The 19,857-nt window shown below is 39.3% G+C and overlaps 2 protein-coding genes across 3 annotated transcripts; one reads left to right on the forward strand and one right to left on the reverse strand.

Moving 5' to 3' along the window:
• Positions 1 to 494: 494 nt before the first annotated feature.
• Positions 495 to 2,975, forward strand: LOC108064028 (probable ATP-dependent RNA helicase DHX35). Of its 2 annotated transcripts, none has more exons than XM_017151354.3 (5): positions 495 to 674; positions 739 to 830; positions 898 to 991; positions 1,047 to 2,771; positions 2,837 to 2,975. In XM_017151354.3, exons 1-4 carry the CDS (start codon positions 546 to 548, stop codon positions 2,766 to 2,768), a joined length of 2,037 nt encoding a protein of 678 aa, XP_017006843.2. In that variant the 5' UTR covers positions 495 to 545; the 3' UTR covers positions 2,769 to 2,771; positions 2,837 to 2,975. The 2 variants fall into 2 exon arrangements, with proteins under 2 accessions (XP_017006843.2, XP_070075810.1); XM_070219709.1 differs by having other exon boundaries at positions 1,047 to 2,776; positions 2,837 to 2,966.
• On the reverse strand, positions 2,786 to 5,943 carry LOC108064029 (short-chain dehydrogenase/reductase family 16C member 6). Its single transcript, XM_017151357.3, has 4 exons — positions 5,432 to 5,943; positions 3,810 to 3,927; positions 3,063 to 3,663; positions 2,786 to 3,005 (listed from the first exon to the last, which is right to left on the reverse strand). The coding sequence occupies exons 1-4, from the start codon at positions 5,585 to 5,587 to the stop codon at positions 2,903 to 2,905; spliced, it is 978 nt and encodes a 325-aa protein (XP_017006846.2). The 5' UTR covers positions 5,588 to 5,943; the 3' UTR covers positions 2,786 to 2,902.
• Positions 5,944 to 19,857: the final 13,914 nt, after the last annotated feature.

Here is a 19,857-nt window from a genome sequence, read left to right on the forward strand (position 1 = left end):
ATAGGGTATGCAGAGAATGAAAGTGGCCTTGCCACTGGCAATTAGAGTTATTTTCACTCGCTAAAGGGGACATGTGCTGCAACGTGCCCACAAATGGCCAAAAACATGGGCATAAATAACTCAGGTGAATGTTATGGACATTATATATTTTAGAGGTTGATGAAAGGGTGAATAATAGAATAACGATTTCTGCATTCATTAAAAAGTAATAAAAAAAGGAACAAATTTTGAGGTCAAAATAATTTGTTCTTTAATTTTTTGTTTTCAACGAATCTATTCTTTCTTTTTATAAGTTAAAGGTATTGAATTTTCAGTTTAAAAATTAGTTTTAATTGATCTGTGAAAATAATATTGCAAAGTGGCCACTGGTAATCGATATTTAAAAACGATTATATTTCCCGCCAAAAAAGTGTGACCAAACGACCGAAATTACGACATTTTCTAGCGTTTTGTTAGGCGCTTTGGTATTTTTAGTCACTCCACCGATGCCTCCAGCTGTTTGTTCAATTTCAAAACACAACTTAAATAAAATAAATTCGTAGAAAATGTCTACATTTAAGCCGAAATTCTTGAAACCAGAGACCGATGACGCAATTACGGATAGTGTGGGTGGCGAGCAGCAGTCCACCGCCTTTGTATTCAATGCCAATCACAATTTGGGACTCGTGGAACAGGTGGGTTTACCTATAGCGGCTTTATTATTTGTGAAATTAAATTATTCTATTAAAATAATTACAGAGAGAACGCTTACCCATAAGACAGTATAGGGATCAGATACTCTACTGTTTGGAAAAGCACCAGGTGGTAATTCTAGTGGGTGAAACAGGCAGGTTAGTAAGGTTTTCAGGAGTCCCCAAAGAGTGTTCTTAACTTTTTGTGTTTTCTTATGTTTTTCAGTGGCAAGAGCACCCAGGTGCCCCAATATTTGTACGAATGGGGCTGGCACTCCAAGGGACTTATAGGCATCACCGAACCCCGACGGGTTTCCACCGTATGTAATCCTTAATAATTCATCTTAAATCCCAAAATAAAGACTTCATTTCCAGGTCACCCTGGCCAATCGCGTGGCCCAAGAACGCGGTGAACTGGTGGGCGATACGGTGGGCTATGTGGTGCGCTTCCTCGAAAGAATCACCGCGGAGACCAAGATCAAGTTCATGACCGAGGGCATCTTGCTGCGCGAACTTCTCGCCGATCCCCTGCTCACTCAGTACGGCGTTATCATCGTGGATGAAGCCCACGAGCGGAATATGCTCACCGACATGGTGCTCGGTCTGCTCAAGAAGATCCTTCGCAAGCGCAGCAGCCTCAAGCTCATCATTTCATCGGCCACCATAGATGCGGGCTTCTTCAGCGAGTTCTTCAGCTGGCCAGGATCGGGAGAAGTTAGCGTTAAACTAACTATTGAAGGACGCATGCATGCCGTGAGTAATTTCTACCTCAACGAACCCTGCGCCGATTATGTCAAGGAAACGGTGGAAACCATATGGAAGCTCCATCAGAAGGAGCCTCCTGGCGATATTTTGGCCTTCCTAACCGGCCAGGAGGAAGTCCTGGAGGCACTGGATCTCCTGCGCGAATACATAGCCAGCGCGGAGCAGGAGAACCTCAAGGTGCTGCCCATGTATGGCAGCATGTCCAGTACCGATCAGTTGGCGGTGTTTTTTACACCACCCAAAGGAGTGCGCAAAGTGGTGCTGGCCACGAATATTGCCGAGACTTCCATCACCATACCGGGCATAGTTTATGTCATAGACTGTGGCTACGTCAAGGTGAAGTGGTACAATCCCAAGACCTGTAGCGACAGTTTGGTCGTAGTGCCAGTCAGCAAGGCTTCGGCGATCCAAAGAGCAGGACGAGCGGGTCGCATGCGTCCGGGAAAAGTATACCGTTTGTATACGAAACCAGACTTTGATGCCCTTGCTCCTCGGCAGCCTCCGGAGATGCGACGCAGTGAAATGAGCGGAGCTGTACTGCAATTGAAAGCTCTGGGCATTGGGAACATACTACGCTTCGACTTTCCCTCACCGCCGCCGGCACAAAATCTTCTTTCTGCGCTGGAAGGACTCTTCGCCTTGGACGCCATCGATGAGCAGGGCAATCTGACCAAGCCAGTGGGCTATTTGCTGGCCGAACTGCCCTTCAGCGCCATGCTTTCGAAGATGCTCTACGTTTCCGGGCAGATGGGCTGCTCCGAGGAGATCATAACCATCATTGCAATGCTGCAGGTACAAACTATATTCTCGCGACCAGCTTCGGCGGTTGCTCAGCAAAGTGGACGCATTGCCCATCGACATTTCGAGGTGGCCGAGGGGGACTTCATAACGCTCCTGAACGTCTACACCGGCTTCGTGGAGGAGGGCATGACCAAGGAGTTCTGCGGCCAGTACTACCTCATCTACAGAAACCTCAAGAGGGCCCACGAACTGAGGGAGCAGCTCATCACGTTGGCCAGGAAGAAGTACGGCATTCCGATCTTCTCGTGCAAGGGAGATGTGGAAACGTTGTGCAAGTGCATCACTGCCGGCTTCTTCACACAGGTGGCTTATTTGCATCATTCCGGAGTTTATCGACAGATTAGCAGCGGCACAGAACTGGCCATTCATCCAAACTCTACGCTATATACTCTGCCGCAGGCGCAGTACGTGGTCTATGGTGAACTGCTCCAGACGACCAAGTTGTTCATGAACCAAATCACGGTGATCAAGAGGGAGTGGCTGACGGAATTGGCTCCTCATTACTACCAGCAAACTACAGTGCGGGATTAGCAGGTAAAGTAAGCTAATTTGTTTATTTAACATTCAATTTATTAATTAAGTTTATTTTAACACTATAGATAAACGCCTCTTGAAAACAACTTAAGCTAAAAGGATGTGATTCGGTGATGATTTACATGCGGAGTCTAACCAGCGGCAACGCGTCCTCGTCCCTGGAACAACATCATAGACTCTGGACCACGAATGACACGCGACATCAGCTCCCAGCACATTTTGGCAGGCAAAAGACTGAAAAACCGAGAATAATTACCTTAAAAATTAATACATTTTAATGAATTTACCCACCATTTAAGAGGAGTCAGCAGGCGAATGGAGTTGGGCAGGACGCACCACACCTCGTTACAGCGAACGGCGTTCTCGATGCGATCCGCCACATACTGCGGCTCCAGCATGGGCATCATCCGCGGACGAACCCCGGAAAACATGCCCGTATTGATGTAGTACGGACAAATTAAACTCATCTGGATTTGATCGTAGCCATGGGCCTTCAAATCCGTGAGCAGACTCTCGTGGAAACCGATGCAGGCGTATTTGGTGGCCGCGTAATCGCTGCAGCCGTAGGTGCCCAGCATTCCAGTCACCGAACCCACGGTCACAATGTGACCACGATTATTCTTCATCATGTGCGGCAGAAAAGCCTTGACGGTCCAGTAGTGCGAAATGATGTTGATGTTGTAGGTGTTTTGGATGACCCGATCGTGAAGCTCCCAGAAGGGTTTGCAGCACACAATTCCGGCATTGTTGATCAGAATATCCACTGGACCCACTTCCTCGGTGACCTGGCTGGCCCGCTGGTAGATCTGCTCCCGATCTGAGATATCAACCACGTAGCCCTTGCAGTTGTCATAACCATGCTTGGCCAACAAATCCACTGTTGTTTTAATGGCTGCACGGAAAATTTTTTGTCAAATATTGTTAAGCTAATCAAATTGTAAATGTAACAGCTTTCACTAGCTACCGGGTTTTTTGACCCGCCTTGCAGAAGCTGTGACCGAGTAATTAGCATCTAAGTGCGATTTCTCAGTCCCCTACCTTCTTGATTGATATCCCAGATGACGATGCGGGCCTGAAGTCGAGCAAAGTTAAGGGCAATCAAGCGACCCACGCCTCCGCCACCTCCTGTGATGAGCACCACCTGGCCAGAGACATCCTGTAATTATAAGGTAACCATTGTAAAAATACATTCTTAAATGTATTTATAGCTGCTAAGTTTTTATAATTGCTAGAAATTAACTTCAACGAATAAATATGTTTAAAAAAATATCAAAATGTTGTTTATTTTACTATAAGCAATTAAAATTATATTATATTTTACTATACTTTATTATAAAATTATAATATTATAACAACAATTACTTTAATTTTATTAAGGCTGGTTTTTGCTTCATTTTCATTTTGTAGTCATAAACTGTAATATATGTAAGCAAACCTTTTTAGCATACGAAAAAGGTGCGACTGTCTTTAAAATGAGTTGGCCATTTTGCATAATTTAAAACTGTTATTTTGGCCAACGAGTGACTTGCATCATTTGCTTGAATCATAATATAAATTATGTTTCGCAAGTATGTCTCCAACTTTTATTTTGTTGGCACCACAACAAAGTTCAATCAATTTGGAGTTCAATCCTCTACAGCAGAGCATATCAGTTTGGTCGTTGCAGTGCAGAAAAGGAAGCTCTTTCGAACTGCCTGCTAGGCAGATCTTAACTTTTCCTTTTGGATTGCTGGTAATTTATATGTATACTTTTCTATGCAATTTTTTTTTGTTTGGTGTGCGTGGAGCGTGCACTTTGCAACAACAATAATGACTAAGGAAAAGGCAAGGTTTTGGATGAGGAAAAACTTGTTGTCATACTAAGCTGGTTACTGCTTATTGAACTGTCAAGTCACGGATATATTTTTGGACAGAAACTGAAGATGCGTTTAGGCATGGCAAATATTTATGCCAATCAAGTAAATAGCTTAAATTCAATGTCACCCATAGGCTTTAGTCAATTGAAAACAAAGCTCCATAAGACCAAGTAATCAAGCAAATATTTAAGCTAATATTTAAAGAGCTCGCTGTTCGGGTACTCAGTTTCATATCATGGGTAAAGTGTGCAGAAGCCGAATGTTTTAAATAGAGAAGGGGTTCATTCATGAATAGCCAGCAAAGCGTGTGAACAAAATTGTTTACCATCGAAGCGTATCAAAACAAAGAAAGAGGTTTGTTCAAACGCTTTTTACGACAATTTTATAAGGCTTGCAAATGAAGTTTGGAATATAAATTTGGGAAAGTTTTTAGACCCTGTGTAAAAACAAACAACCAACCAAACGTTTCAGTTGGCTTTTCTAGCCAAAGAGTATCATAAATTCGATTTGAACACTCATATTGTTTTTAAAAAAGCGTGCATAATTTGTTTTTATTACCACAAAACTGCGCGTGGCTCATTAATGTTTGTGAAATTGCCAAAACTGACGGTGGGCAAAAAAAAACACAAGAGAAATGACTTTGAGGTAGCTCTACCTATGATTGATTTGAAGTGGTAAACTGGAAGCTGCTTTAAAAATACTTTTTTGTGGGTGTCTCTTGTTGTGCAATCAGTGCGGCCCAGGGTCAATCGGGGAAAGAAAGTCTATCGAGCTTAGATTAAAATATGCCCATTTGGATTGTACCTTTAACTTTCTAAATCGCTGGGGCAGCAGGCTGTAGTAAATCGATTCGAGTATGTAAAATATAGATTTAAGGCTGAACACTATCAGGTCGAGGAAGAACTGATAGAAAGCCTTGAGCGGATGATCCATATGCAGAAGCCCCGGTGAAGCAGTCATGATGATGGATTTGATTTCTCGCCCTTGGCAATTAATTTCGTGGGGTAGGTTACACGTGCGCGGGAGTTTCGTTGTGGGTTCGGCTTTTATATTCCTTGCGCATGCGCGGCTTGAATGGCTGATTAGGGCTGTGGCACACCGCACAAATGGCACTCTGCATGCACAATTTGATCACTTTTAATGGCTCCTAGACGTGCATGTTAATGATCCCGCATAAATGCAAATTCGCTGGAATTTCTCTGTCTTCCTATATGGCCGTCTCGGATTTCGATTCGCACGATCTTAAGCACTCACGTCCGCCTAGGCTGAAGTCACAATCCCCACTGAACAAGCGTCTGGCGAAAAACCGAAAACCTCAGGCCCAAACCAACGCTGTTTCTATTTTGTTGCCTTTTTCCATTATTCGAGACTCGAGATTCACATTCACACAATGGCAGAAGAAATGGTTTGGTCGTCGGCAGCATAAACCGAATCTGAGCACTTTCTTAATTTGGCTTTTGCTCTTTCTAGCCAAGCAGCTGGTGGCCCACTCGACCTGTTTCTTCACTCATTTTATTGTCTTAGTCGCTGAGTATTTGATTACGTTTTATGTTGATTCCGCTTCTATTCGCATGCAACATTGAACATTTGAGGCAGTCTAGACCAGATAATTAAGATTATTGTTTAAACAATACCGAGAGACTTTTTTATTAAAGTGTTTTAAAATCAGTATTTAAAATTTTGAAACGTTTTAGGTCTTTAAGAATATTTGTATTAGTAAATATTAAATTTGCATAAGGGCTGCGCAATCGAGTTTTCCAAAAAATTCTACCAAACAAATTTACAGTTCAATAAATAGAATAGAAGTTCAGACCTATAAATTTAATTTTACAAATTAACAATTTAATAATTTAATTAATTACATTTTACATTTTTAAAGGAACCCCGAAAATATGCACACTGGTTTCATGTAGGAGCACCTTAAAGTCTGCAATGCAATTCGTAAAACTTAATAATATAAGCACCATTAACTTAATGTGAATTTTACTTTATTGGAAGGTAAAAGAGTATACATTTTCTCGAGGAAACGATGACATTTCTAAATTATATATTTTGCACAAAAACACAGATACAAGAGTTAGAGAAAGCAGACATAATGGTGCAAATTGACTAGCATTAGTCAAAAGACCAATAATTCAGAACCATTAGGCTAGAAAAAAGACACCTCACAATAACTTTTTTAACATTAATTGTAATAACAACAGGATTTTTAAATTTGAATCTAAAAATTATTTATGACTAAAGTCAATCCACACTGTGGTCTCCGATATATTTTGGTAATTTATGTTGCCTAGGGATTTCTATGAAGTAGTTTATTTCTTGCCTTATTTCATCTTCTATGTCAACTGTGTGCCATGCAACTCATAGAACAATTTAATAAAATATATAGCAATATTGGTGCAATGACTTTGTTCTCTATCGCCTTATTATTTATGACTTCTTTAGGTAATACTTTGTGTACCTAGTATATTTAGCTGATCCTCAGAGGAGGCAGCAACATCACCTGCTTTATCGATACCGATTCCAATCAATTTCAGTCACGCGGCAATCGTCACGCGGCCAACAAAACTACCGATATTTTAGCCAGGCGCCCAGAAGCCAGAAGACCGACGAGCGGCGCCCTATCGATACGAACAATCCGACGGATTTGAGATACACACAGAGTGCCAGTCACGGATACAGATGCACAAATACACACCACACAGATACTCGGAGCCGTTTCGGTTTCTGCTTCTTTTATTCGTCGCAACTTTGGTTGGTGGTTTGGGTTGCCTGCGCCCGCATGGGATTGGAATTGTCGTACCGCTGGCCCCCGGAATCGTTGCTACAGTTTATTGGTCGGCAAGCGTTCGCCCAGTGCCTGCATTCGAACAGCGAGAAAATCTAGAAAAAAACTTCAAAATTTGTGTTGGTCGAATGACACAAACCGCACACCAGGCACTCAGGATCGCATAGATGGTGTTTGCCCTCATATAGTTGGATGGTGGCTCTTATTGGCTGCCGTCACAGCTGCTAACGCTCCGCATTTCGTGCGCACACACACAGCCAAACAAAGGTCTCATGGACGCCGTGTATTGTTTTCATACCCTTGCGGAGGGTGTTACGATTTTGGGTGTGATACTTTCTGTAACTCGCTCTTTTTACAAGATATCGAAGTGGAACTTTGCCAATCGCATTCTTTTGTTATAGTACAGGAGGGGTTTGAAAATTCTAGGGATAAGACTACAAAATCTTACAGTACCCATAGTTAGGATATTTATTATTTAGAGATATTATTTATAGTTTATTTAATATATTTTATTTAAAGATGTTAATTTTTAATGGCTTAAGAATGCCTTTATTAATTTTATTTAAGCTAAGTAAATTGTATCATAAATTTTTGTTAACTTTTATACTTATATGAAATTTTAACGACTTTGGCAATGTTTGTATAACTTCAGAATTGGTAATATAATACGGTTTCATAGATATTTAACAACCCAGAACATCTGTTGAACATAATATTTATTAATTTACATAGATTTTCACCACAAAGAGTATGGAAAATGCGGCTCTTCGATTTAACTTCCCTTCAATTTAGTGATAGCGCCCGGCCGGCGTCAGCTGTTTACTGTGACTGGTGCGACAGGCGCAGACCAACCAGAAATGCTTTAAAGCGGGGATAAAGCCATTACAGGCCAAAGTGGCCAAATGGCCAAGTGGCCCTTGGCCAGGCGAAAGAGCAGGGCAGGAACTGCAAACGATCTGATGATGCCATTCGATAAGCCAGAGAATCTGCAGAAGAACGAGCCGAAAAACAGGTTTCCCGCTTTCCCAGCAGAACCTTTAAATCCTGTTCCTCAATTATGTGGGTGGAGTTCGTATTTCATGTGGCATTGGCCATTGTTTGGCCATTGCATTCGATGATAGGTCCCGGGCCTATTGGCAATCACAATTGTAATTGGCCTCTCATCTGATTGACTCGACCGCCCTTCCTTCCTTCCGTCCAACCCTTTTTAACCCCCGAAACCCTCGAACCCTTTTTCCGCCCGTTTACCGAGCGAATTGTATTCTGCTGGGCTCAACAGGTGCATTTTAAGGCCTTTCGATGGGGCCCTGACTGGTGTTAGAAAAATGCGGCCAACAGCAAAACGTTCTCGTTGGCTGACATTAAAGTCACTTTTTTCCGAGTACTATTTTGTGTAGTGCGATTTGTTGTATCGCGCGTCCATTAACAGGAGCCCAGAAAAAATAGTAAGCGGATTGCCGACATTTTTGCATCCGCTGTTTTCTTTGGCTCTTGTGGGTGCAGAGCGGGACAACTATATGGTTGCCGGCGTTTTTGGCATGCGCGAAAGCGAGAAAGCAATATTTTGAGGAAAGCTGTTAACGGGTTGGTGTCTTCGCTAACCAATTCAAATGCTTTTGTAAGCTTATTTTTCACTACTGAAAATAATAATACATTTAAATTTAAAATATGACAATAATTTTATAGGGTTTCGGGTTTTTTTATTTTAAATTTAAAACAAAAGTTGTATGCAATTTATTCTGCATGTTGCGTAACAAGTTATTAGAAGATCTAAAAATATAAAATCATGTTTCCTAATTATTTGTATATTTCGATCTGATTTAATTTATGATAAGATAAATGTTAACGCGACTATAAGATACCCGGTTTTCTAAAAAAAAATTTAGGGTTAATTGAGTTTATGGAAGTATAACGGGTGAAAAAAGAATGTATCTACGTCAGGAATATATATGACCTTTAAATTTGAAAGATTCAGACAAATTTGCTAATTTTCTATAAACCCATAAAATCTTATGGTGCATGAATGACGTTGGTTCTCTGCTGATTGGATAAAGAAAATTCGCAGAATATTTATGACATATATAATCGATTATTCTAAGTTATTCACGCAACTTGTTATGATGGGTTATGACGCAGGTTTTCAGACAGGTTAAAAAGAAAACCCCCGAATATATGTTGTGGTCCAATAGAACATTTATACACTCATAGAAATTTTTACCCTAAATCGCCCTAAAAAACTGACTTTTCGCCCGTGGATTTAGAAAATCGCCCATAAATCGTATCCGCTGGCGATTCGCCCGTGTATTTAGAAAAATTTTCTAAAAAATCCCGATGGAAATTTGGTTTAATTTAGGGTGATTTTTCTTGAAATAAGAAATATTTTCCTGTTTTTAGGGTGATTTGCCCTAATTTTAAGGTGTATTTTTCTAAAATTAAGGGCGAATTTTCTGTTTTTATAGGCGAATGCCCTAAAAAATTAGACAAATTAAAAAAAAACGTGTTTGAGCATGCTTAACTGAATTTGGGAAGCATGTTTTTTTTTTAATCGTCTATATTCTGGGAACTGGGACTGCTTTAATTAAACAACACCGGCGAAGGACACCGTTTTATATTATTGTATTGGTGTGTAGCTTATATGGGAGCCGCGTTAAGAGGGGGGCCCGATCTATACAGCACAGCCGTTAGAACTGAAAAATCATGTTTGTAAATGAATTAGGGAAATAAATATGAGGAGAAAAAACAACTTACTTTTTTTGGTCATTGCGAGAATCGAACCCACGACCTCTCGGTTTAGAGTCTAACGTCCTACCGCTGCACCACAGATCCCTCGCGCAACACGACGAACAAACTCTGCACACATCTTATTTTCTTGAGGTCTACGTTATAATATGACTAAAGACAACTAAACCGTATATTTTTTTTCCTGACGACTTTGACAATTAGTCCCGTTTTCTTGCCCGCAAACACAAAGTATGCTTTTAACTCAGAACTCCCGTACGTTTTTAAGGTTTAAAGACTACTTTAATTTAAAATTCGGACGAAAAAATGTCCTCAGTATTATAATGTTTACAAAAAAAAAAAAAACATAAAAATCAAGTTGAATCACACAGGGTTCGAACCCACAACCCCACGACCTTAGTCCTCATATAGCAAAGTTGAAAGCGCAAGTGATTAGACCGCTGGGCTACCGAATTTCACACTTTTGGAGTGATTTTTAAGGCGAATCGCCCTTGTATTTAGAAAAATTTTAGAAAAAAAATTAGGGCAATTCGCCGTTGGATTTAGAAAAGGTCAAAACGAAGCAAATCGAAAAAAATCGCCCTAAATATTAGAAAAATAGAAAAATTAACCCTAAAAATATTTTTTTATGGTCACCTGCCTTAAATTTTTGGCAAATTTGTCGTAAAAATAGAAAATTTTTCTCAGTTCAAAGGCGAAAAATTTTTTAGGGCGATTTTCTAAAATGTAGAAAATTATTTTTATGAGTGTAACCCCGCTAATAAATTTACAAAACAATCTGATCATTTTTAAACTATTTTAGGAAGCAAGAGCTTGTGTTTTTTTTTTTGTGCCGACACACGCCCAAATCTCCCCACTCATGTATGAATAGTCGGCAAGTTAATTTAATATTTAATCAAGCATTTCAAGAGGTTACGCGTATTAACAACTGCAAATATTTAACGCATATCGAAATTGATTGACCAAAATTTATAAACTGAAGCGTAGACCGAACCTTTTGAATTGTATGTGCTAAGGTCAGGCGGCACATATGATAAATGAATCCATTAGCTATTTTTTGTATTTCTTCAATAATCAGGGACACTTGGTCTTATATGGGAAGCGATTGAATGGATTTCATATTGCATATGGCTTGGTATTTATCCAAGACTTAAAACTAAGGTACTAAGTTAACTGCATAAATCTCAGTTCACTATAATTAATAAAAAAATGTATGATTTAATCTAACACTATCGCGAAGATTATGGATTTAATTTTCAATAAATATTAATTTATTATTATAATAGATATTAATAGCCACATAAAGATATATTTTTTTAAGCAGCCTGCAAAATATTAACGCTTCAAAAACTCAAAGTGTGGAATTAATTTAATTTAAATCAGATTAAAGCTTTTGCTTTGTTTTGCCTTTGCATGCGATTACAATTTTTTTTGCCTTCGGTATTATAAATATTAATGAAATATTGCTTCAGATATGTTTGATTCACTTGTGTCAAGTGTTTGAGTTATAAGCCCATGAAGTTGGTTTCGTGTTCCCAACCAGTTCTGAAGATTTACACATGATCAAAATAAAAGAGATAAATGTGGTGAGCTTAGATAATGAATAATGTCAGTCATATTATGATTCGAGCCGAAGGTGCAATGAACTAGAGTGATGGCAAAAAATATTATTCCAAAATATATTTAGTGATGTTTTTTATTGATGGAACATTTGGCCAATGACCAGGTTTTTGAGAATGATTGATTAGGTCATTAAAACTTTGGGACTAAAATGTTGGAATATGTTTTTCACGTCTAATGAAGTGATATAAATCAACATTAGAGGAATGTTCCTTTTGTATTTGCTTGTTTCTTATTTTTATCTCATAAACTGCTTACCCATCAATGAATCTTAAGAGGTGAATCATGCTGATCATTCCCTGAGTATTATTAAACCATTGATACCTTTTCCGTATTATACCATCCACCAGCCACCTCTTGAGCGACTCGACTACTGGATATTATGGGTTGGAATATTTGGGCCCGTAGCGGAACCAGTCACATGCTGCTTAATGGTTCTGTCACGTACCAAGATGAGGCTGCGGCAACGTCATCGAGTGGCCCATACATTCACTTTTTCGCATCCGCGTTATCGCCGGTCGACAACAACAAAGTTGCCGCGATTCAAGAAGTGCTCTTCATGGTACTGGTAACTCGAATCTCGTACCTCGCACTGGGTACGCAAATGTTGTTGTCGATCCGCTCAAGGTTGAGGCAAACTGGTATCATCATCCACATCCACATCCACATGATTGTGGCCGGGCTGTTGTTTTTTTGTTTCTTAGCTTATTTTTTTGCGCCAGAGCCGCTAAACTGTTAAGAGCAGTTCGGCTGATTTGAGATTGTGGCTCAATGTGGTCGCCGCTTGGCACGAGTCGCCGTGGATTAATTAATATCCATGTCCATTTAGCCGCCGAAGACGTTCTTGGGGGTCGACCAAAAACTAAAAAACTAGAAGCCTTTCCCTTGTCACATAAATCTAGACAGCAAAGTTTTGTGCACTCATAAAAAAGATACCCACACTTTTCTCTAAAAAGGATTGCTTTCTCGAATTAGATATAATTTAGATATAAGATAAGATATAGTATAAATTCAAAAACACATTAATTAGATTCATAATACCAATAATTGATTTTCAAAAGTATTATATTTAAGTTATTGTGTTTTTAAACAATGCAATTTGACATTCAGGTATTTTCTTAGATGTTGAACATTAATTTTAGTTTAATGAAAATCTAAATTAATGAACTCAAATTGGCTTACATTTTACATAATTTTACATAAATCTAAAAAGAATGTTTACTTTGATCATAAAATATAAGAATTTGAAAAGATAAGAATCTTAAAAAAGTAGGTCTTATTTTCTATGAGTGTTCTATTGCCCTTGAACTTTTGCAAAAAAAACCAGGCAGATAAAATCTAAAAATATTTACTTCAACAATGTTTACTCAACATTCTTCTTAGATTTAAAGTTAAATATCTAATTTTTACGACTGTGCTATGGACCTTGAAATGATTAGAATCTTGAAAGATAGGATTTTTTTTATGATTGAAGTAAACATTGTTTTCAGATTTTAAGATAAGTGTGCCACTTTCCTTTGAAAGTTTACTGCAAACATAAAAGATAAGAATCTTACTTAGATAGGAATCTTTGTTTTTAGTTTTTAAGATAAATATATAAAGATTTGTACAAGTGTGCCGTTGGCCTTGAACTGATGCCAAAATCGGGCAGATCAAAAGCCATACGCACACGGTTAATTCTGTGTGCGCTTAACATTATCTGCCTACATTATTGTAAACAATAAAAATATTGTTAATGACTTCGCGGAATGCACTTAGCACTTCTTCAACGTTTTACATTTCAAACTGGCTCGTTTCTCGGTCTCCCAGTGGGGATTGGTGTTTATGATTTATGAACAATTTCTAAAGTGCACTTGTTTGACCGCAGACTAACAACAAGTTGGACAGGTGGTTGTTGTTTTTTGTTTTGTTTTGTTTTTGGATTTTTCAAAATGTAATAACAATTTCGACTTGACTTGGCACGCATCTCCAACTTCTCGCAGGAGGAGGAGGAGCATTTGGGGGACTGAAGTGGAGGGCAGTGCGTTGGCAGACATGTGACAAGATCTGACAAACGGCTCTGTTCCCGCTGCCGATGTTGCTTCTAATTCTGCTGACAGATGAGGTCGCCCCCAACGCAGTTGTGGCTTGTGTGTTGATGACTAAAGAAACGGCCAGCCAGCGATCAGAAAAATTAAAAAAACCAGCCAACCCTGAAACTGTTAGGCGAACTGCAGCAGCCCCCCAAAAGCACAGCAGCCTCATCAGAAACATCAGCAGCAAAATAACCGGCGACCCATGAACTTTACACAACGCAAGTTGCTTTTTGGGGTTAGGTGGGGTGAGGTTGAATTTGTAGCTGCAACAAGTGCGTTGCAACAATCCGAGTTGCAGCACGAAAAAAGGTTCATCACGTCTCATTGTTGTTTCTCTGACATGCCATGTTTTTGGTGGGTTCAAATTGATTTTCCACGATGCCCTTAATTGAAAACAAGAGTACCTCAAGTTATTTCATTAGTTTAATTTAAAAATCCTAACTAATTAACCTTAAGGAGAATAAAATTTCCTTTTTTTTTGCTATGTGAAATATGTGATTTCCATTTAAAGATTTAAAAATAATAATCTTTTTTTTAGATCGGCATTTGACATGAATTCTGAACGAAAAATCATTTGAGCCATCCAAATTAGATATAATCGCTTTGAAGCGTAAATAAATGGCTTAAAATCTCCAACAATGGGACGTCAAATTGATGAATCGAATTCAACAATAAAGACATTTGAATGCCGAAATAGTTAGCCATTGCTACCATGATTCAGAAAAAGAATCATTGTGAAACACAATTGAGATATGCCCCAAGAGCTTAACGAAGGTTCACAATGGCGCAGCAAATTAATCCAATTTAAATTTACCAGAGAAAAAGTTCGCGTTCGTTGCTTAAGTCTTTTGTTTTGGCGGTTCTCATCTGTTTGCAGCGGCCAACCTGCGGAAAACTGTCTGACTAAGCGCTTCTGATTTATGACTTCAGCATGCGCTGGCCGCTTGGAACATATGTTCAATTGATTTCATAAGCATGACACCCCGGCTGGCAAACAAAAATTAACTTTAGCCTTATAAATATGCAACTTCCTCCACGACGATTGAGACACTCGGAAAAATATTAGCCCTAAATGGAAAAAGTCTGTATTTAAAATTGGGATTTACTATTAAAAATTGTAAAACAATTTCTAATTGGTTTATTTAAAAATAAAAATTTTGTTGTTTGACATTAAAAAGGTTTTTTTTAAAACTTTAAGAAAAATTTAATTAAATGGTTTTTATAAAGAGCTATAATAAATTGTATTTTTAATATGCTCAAAATGCTCTCTTAATTCTTATATGTATTTGATCCCGGATAATATTTTTTTCTGTGTAGAGAGCACATTTAAAAACCCATAAAAATATCAAAAATGTTGCAAATTCCTATTGTTAAGGGCCAATCTTTTTTCGAGTGTGCCTGCCGACAGACGGACACATAGGTGGATGATGATGTAAAAATTACAGCAAGAAAAAATATGAAAAACCGAATGTAAAACACACACACAAATTATGCAAAGCTGAGCTATTGCCATTGCATATTCACCGGCGATGGGAGGCGATGGGTTGTCCGTAGATGGATGGGATGGAAAGGGAAATGAAAATGGAAATTCTATGGAATCAGACATCCGCATCTGCCCCTGACTGTCTGGTCTGGCCTGGTCTGGTGTGGTCTGACTAAACAATTCCGCACACACCCTCTTTTCAGCGTTTATATAATTTGTCAGATTTATGGCGCTGATTGGACAAATGGCGATTCTAAACTAAACGAAGCAATGAAAGAGTCTGGCTCTTGTGCAATTAGCCCGCTGGTTGTTGTTTATGTTGCATTGTCTTCTTCGGCGGCGGCCGTATTTAATATAACTAGATATGTGGGCGGGAGGGCCAGCGGTTGGGGGCGGGGCCCTGACCGGAGACGGAGCCGGAGACTCATTCATAAGCAGCAATTCGGAGATACGAAGATTCTAGTTGTGTGCGCGAAATGTGTGTCAAAGTTTGCTGTACTGCATTGTGAATTTTCGCAATCATCTCTTCGTTTCGTTTGTTTGCCGGTGTTTCTTGAATTTTTCCTTCTTTATTTTTCCGTTTTTCGCATATGGAAAATTTTTGTCACGTTTTCCGTGACGAATTTAAAATGCGCCCGGGCACTTAATTCTTTTGTGTCACAACGAACACAGACCGTTTTTCGTCTTCACATTTTGCACAGATGCGCTAAATTGCAGACATCAATCATTTTGATATTTTTTTTATGATTCGTTCATTGCGTAATCCATACTTTTGGGGCTATCGGTATGGGTAGATGGGTATATGGATTCGTTCTTCTTCTTAGTTTCACACTTAGCGCCTGAATAAAAGGTTTCATGACTGCCGTGGAAGCTGTGGATGCTGCTGAAGTTTGAAGTTGGCTCGAGACTTGGCAAGGTCTTGATTAATTTGTTGCCAATCACTTTTCGTGTGGTGGTTGGTGTGCGACAAAAGCCCCACACTCGGCCAAAACAAAAAAAAATCAACAGCCAACGCAAACACACAGCATTTAAATTTCAACTAATGTGTAAATGAACAAGCTTCGGCCTCTTGGGGTCAAATTTGGCAACATTTCTCATCTGCCGATCGGGCAAAACCATTTAAAAAGTATTTTGTTCCATCGTTTTTCTGTTTTTTTTCTCGATTTTTGATTTTTGTTCGATTTGCCGCGGCCAAGCTTCTTGGCCGTAAAAAAACAAGTTGCAATTACGCCCGGCAACCTTCACGCATTCCCCAGACGAGTTGGCTGATGCCCCAATGTTAATGATAGAATTTCTATGAGGCCAATCGAAAAACCGCATGAAAACTCCCAGTGAGCCAAAGTTCAAGCCGAAACACAGTCCCAAATCCAATCGAATCCCATAGTTCGAGCTAAGGTCACTCTTTTTGTTTGCTTAAATAGATTGATTATTTTTGTGCCATTGTTGTTCCAACAATTTGCATCTTGATTGTGTATATTTTTCCTTAGCTCTTTTCGCTCGGAACGCATCGCATTGAAGCGGAAGCTGCGCTGAATCTGAAGCAGATTCGGAATCGGATTCAAAATCGGATTGAGATCTACTCGAGCTGTCGACGGGTGCTTCCGTGCTCAGGGCAATCTGATTTGGTTTAAAGTCTGGCTTTGTGTGTTTTTTTTCTTATTTTGATTTGGCCGAACATCTTTTGATGTTTTGCTATAGATTATGGAAATGCGGCAGGCAACATCTGCGCCACTTGCCTATTGCCTGCCTATTGTGGTTGCAAAAGGTTTTATGTTTCAGTTTGTTTCAGCTCACCCACCGAAGGTCAAACATCGCATAAAACTGTCAATCTGATCGACGGGCTCACGCTGCGTATTAGCAATCTGCGTGAATAGCGAATCATCGTCTAGCGATGATTAAGCCCATACCCAGAACAGTTTCTAAAGGCTGTCGATTGTCGATGCACAGCGGTTTTTGAACCCCACAAGGTCGGTCGCAGGAAGTGCAGGCAACTGAAAACAAAAAACCCGAAATCCCAGCCAGATTCAAGGGCGAAAATGTGCAACAAGTGGAAAGGAAACAAGATCATCGACACAGCGGATGCAGCAGATGCAAAAAACATCAACGGGGAACTGCGGATGTTGCAAGCACCGAGAAGCGTCGAGAACATGAAAGACTCGCCTTCAACATATTGAACAATGAGGTGTTAAATGTTCCTTAAGTAAAACCTAATTAACAAAAATTAAATATTCAGATTTTACTTGGGGCTGAAAAATGATTTTAAATCATAAGCCCATTTATGTTTAATATTATTATTATATTAAAAAAAGAAAAATGCTATTATTTTTTATTAAAAAACGAAAAATATTATTTCTTTAAAAAAAAATAATAATAATATTTCTTTTATTGTAAAAATCTAAATGATAAAACCAAATTATAATTGCTAATTGGTTTCAATAGTAATTGTAGCTGTTATTAATAAAACTATAATTTTAATGATTATTATTTTAATTTCTTCCTTAGTAGTTTTAATAATTTTTCTTGTCACTTAAAGAAATAAACAATAAATTCGTTTTGATAGCATCTCTAGCACATAACTGCCGCTTAAGTGCACTGTGTTAATTGGCCAAAAGTCACATGACTTAAGCCCATTTGAATATTTTTTTGGAGACATCGCTGTTTTAGGCGGTCATAAAACTAATTAAATAACACTTCGGGCCCGAAAACATGTGACTCAACGTTTTACCCGTTTTATAGCCAACTTTGATCTTCGCCTGATCTCTGGGGAATTTCGTGGAAAAAGGCCTCTGCACTTCCTGAAAGACCCTACATCCTTGATCTGCGTCACCAACCTTCGTGCCAGTTCACCAACTAAAAGTTTCCCAATAAGACGGGTATTTTTTCTTTTATTTTTTTGGCAATATGAACTTAACACTGGCCAGCTAAATATGTAATTAATTTGATGCTAGTGTTAATCTGTTGGGCCAACACAATTCACGGCTCTTCGGGTCCAAACCTTTTGCACATGGCGCCCCAAGGCGAAAGACTGCGGCTCTATTAATAAGGCTAATTAAAATATGAAAAGGAGGGGGGATCTAAAACAGGGGGGAAGCCCCATGCTGCGAGACAGAAGCGGGAATTGGAGCTCGACCACGCCTTTTGAATTCGAATCCGCTTTCAAAATTAGTTCGCTATTAAACACAGCACTAAATGGCAAACAAAAGTGCCACCCAAACAAACGTCTCCAAAGGCATCTTCATGGTCAATTAGCAGATGCCAACAGAAATATGACAGAAATAAACGTAAGATAGATAGCCAACCAAAAAAACACAAGTCAAAAGAGCGGGCAGGTTAAACATTTGCGCTATCCAAGAGTCCAAGAGGTCTTAAATTCAGTTAAAATGTCAAGTTGAGGATGGCAATTAAACAAGATTAGCAACTTGCACTTGCCCCCTTATCTTAATTGACGCATTTCGACAGTTTTTTGCTTTTTATCTAAACAGAGGGGATATTCACTATCAAAAAAACACTCTAAATAAATGACGCAGATTTTTGTTGTATTTTATTTAAATAGAGGGGAGAATCCCCCCACTCGCACCATCACACCAAATAAATTACATAATCAAGCGATCAATTTGCATATTTATGAGCGAAAATAAAAAGCAAACATAAAAGTTTTTAAGAACAATCTCAGAGATCCGGCTGGCACCGCCAAGCACTCGCCAGACTTTTTTGTGGGGGGTGGTGTGATGTGGGTAGACGATCCTTTCCCCCAATCGCCGCCAGTTCATTCACATGGCAATTAAAAACCGAAACAGAAACCGAGTTTGTAAATGGCAGAAGAAACGAAGCGAACCCATCGAACCGCTTTTGGCTTTTATTTTTGAACGCGTGCGTGGGGCAGAGCGCGGAAGCCAAATCATCAGCGGTCTTTAATGGCATTTCGAAAGGCTTTTCAAGATCAAGGCCTGAAAAAGAAGACAAACACTTCATCAAAAATTGATATATGAAGCTGGCCGGGGAGATGGATGCCAGCATGCCAGCGCGGCGGGTTGAAAAGTGTTTGCATAAATACATTTCGAAATATAAAAAAAAAACTCGGAGCTCGAGTTTCTAGTGCCTGGCACACTCGAGCAACAACTACTTAATGGATCTGCGGCTATAAAAATTATCAAACTACAGTTTTAGACCGAACAATAGATTGAGAAGTTGCTTTAAATAAAAACTAAATAAATAAAACGACGGGAAAAAAGGTAGAAAAAAAAACAGAGTAGAGAAGAAGAACGAGGGGCGAACATAAATATTTATAGACAAAAGTTGTCGTTGTCTAAAGATGTTCTGAGCAGCTCATCTCGTTGCTGTTGCCTTTGCTTTTATTTTTGTTATGTGGCTATAACCATATAGCCGCTGCCAAAGCTTCGCTGCAGCAAAAGTTGCGGTCAACGTCGTCGTCGGCGTCGCAGTCGCAGCTTTTCAAAGCTGCACGAGATGTTGTTGGTGGGCAGGCGGCGCGACTTCGACTATAAAACAGTTTGCTGCTGCCAAT

This window comes from Drosophila takahashii, chromosome 2L (assembly GCF_030179915.1).
Source record: "Drosophila takahashii strain IR98-3 E-12201 chromosome 2L, DtakHiC1v2, whole genome shotgun sequence".
Lineage (NCBI taxonomy): Eukaryota > Metazoa > Arthropoda > Insecta > Diptera > Drosophilidae > Drosophila > Drosophila takahashii.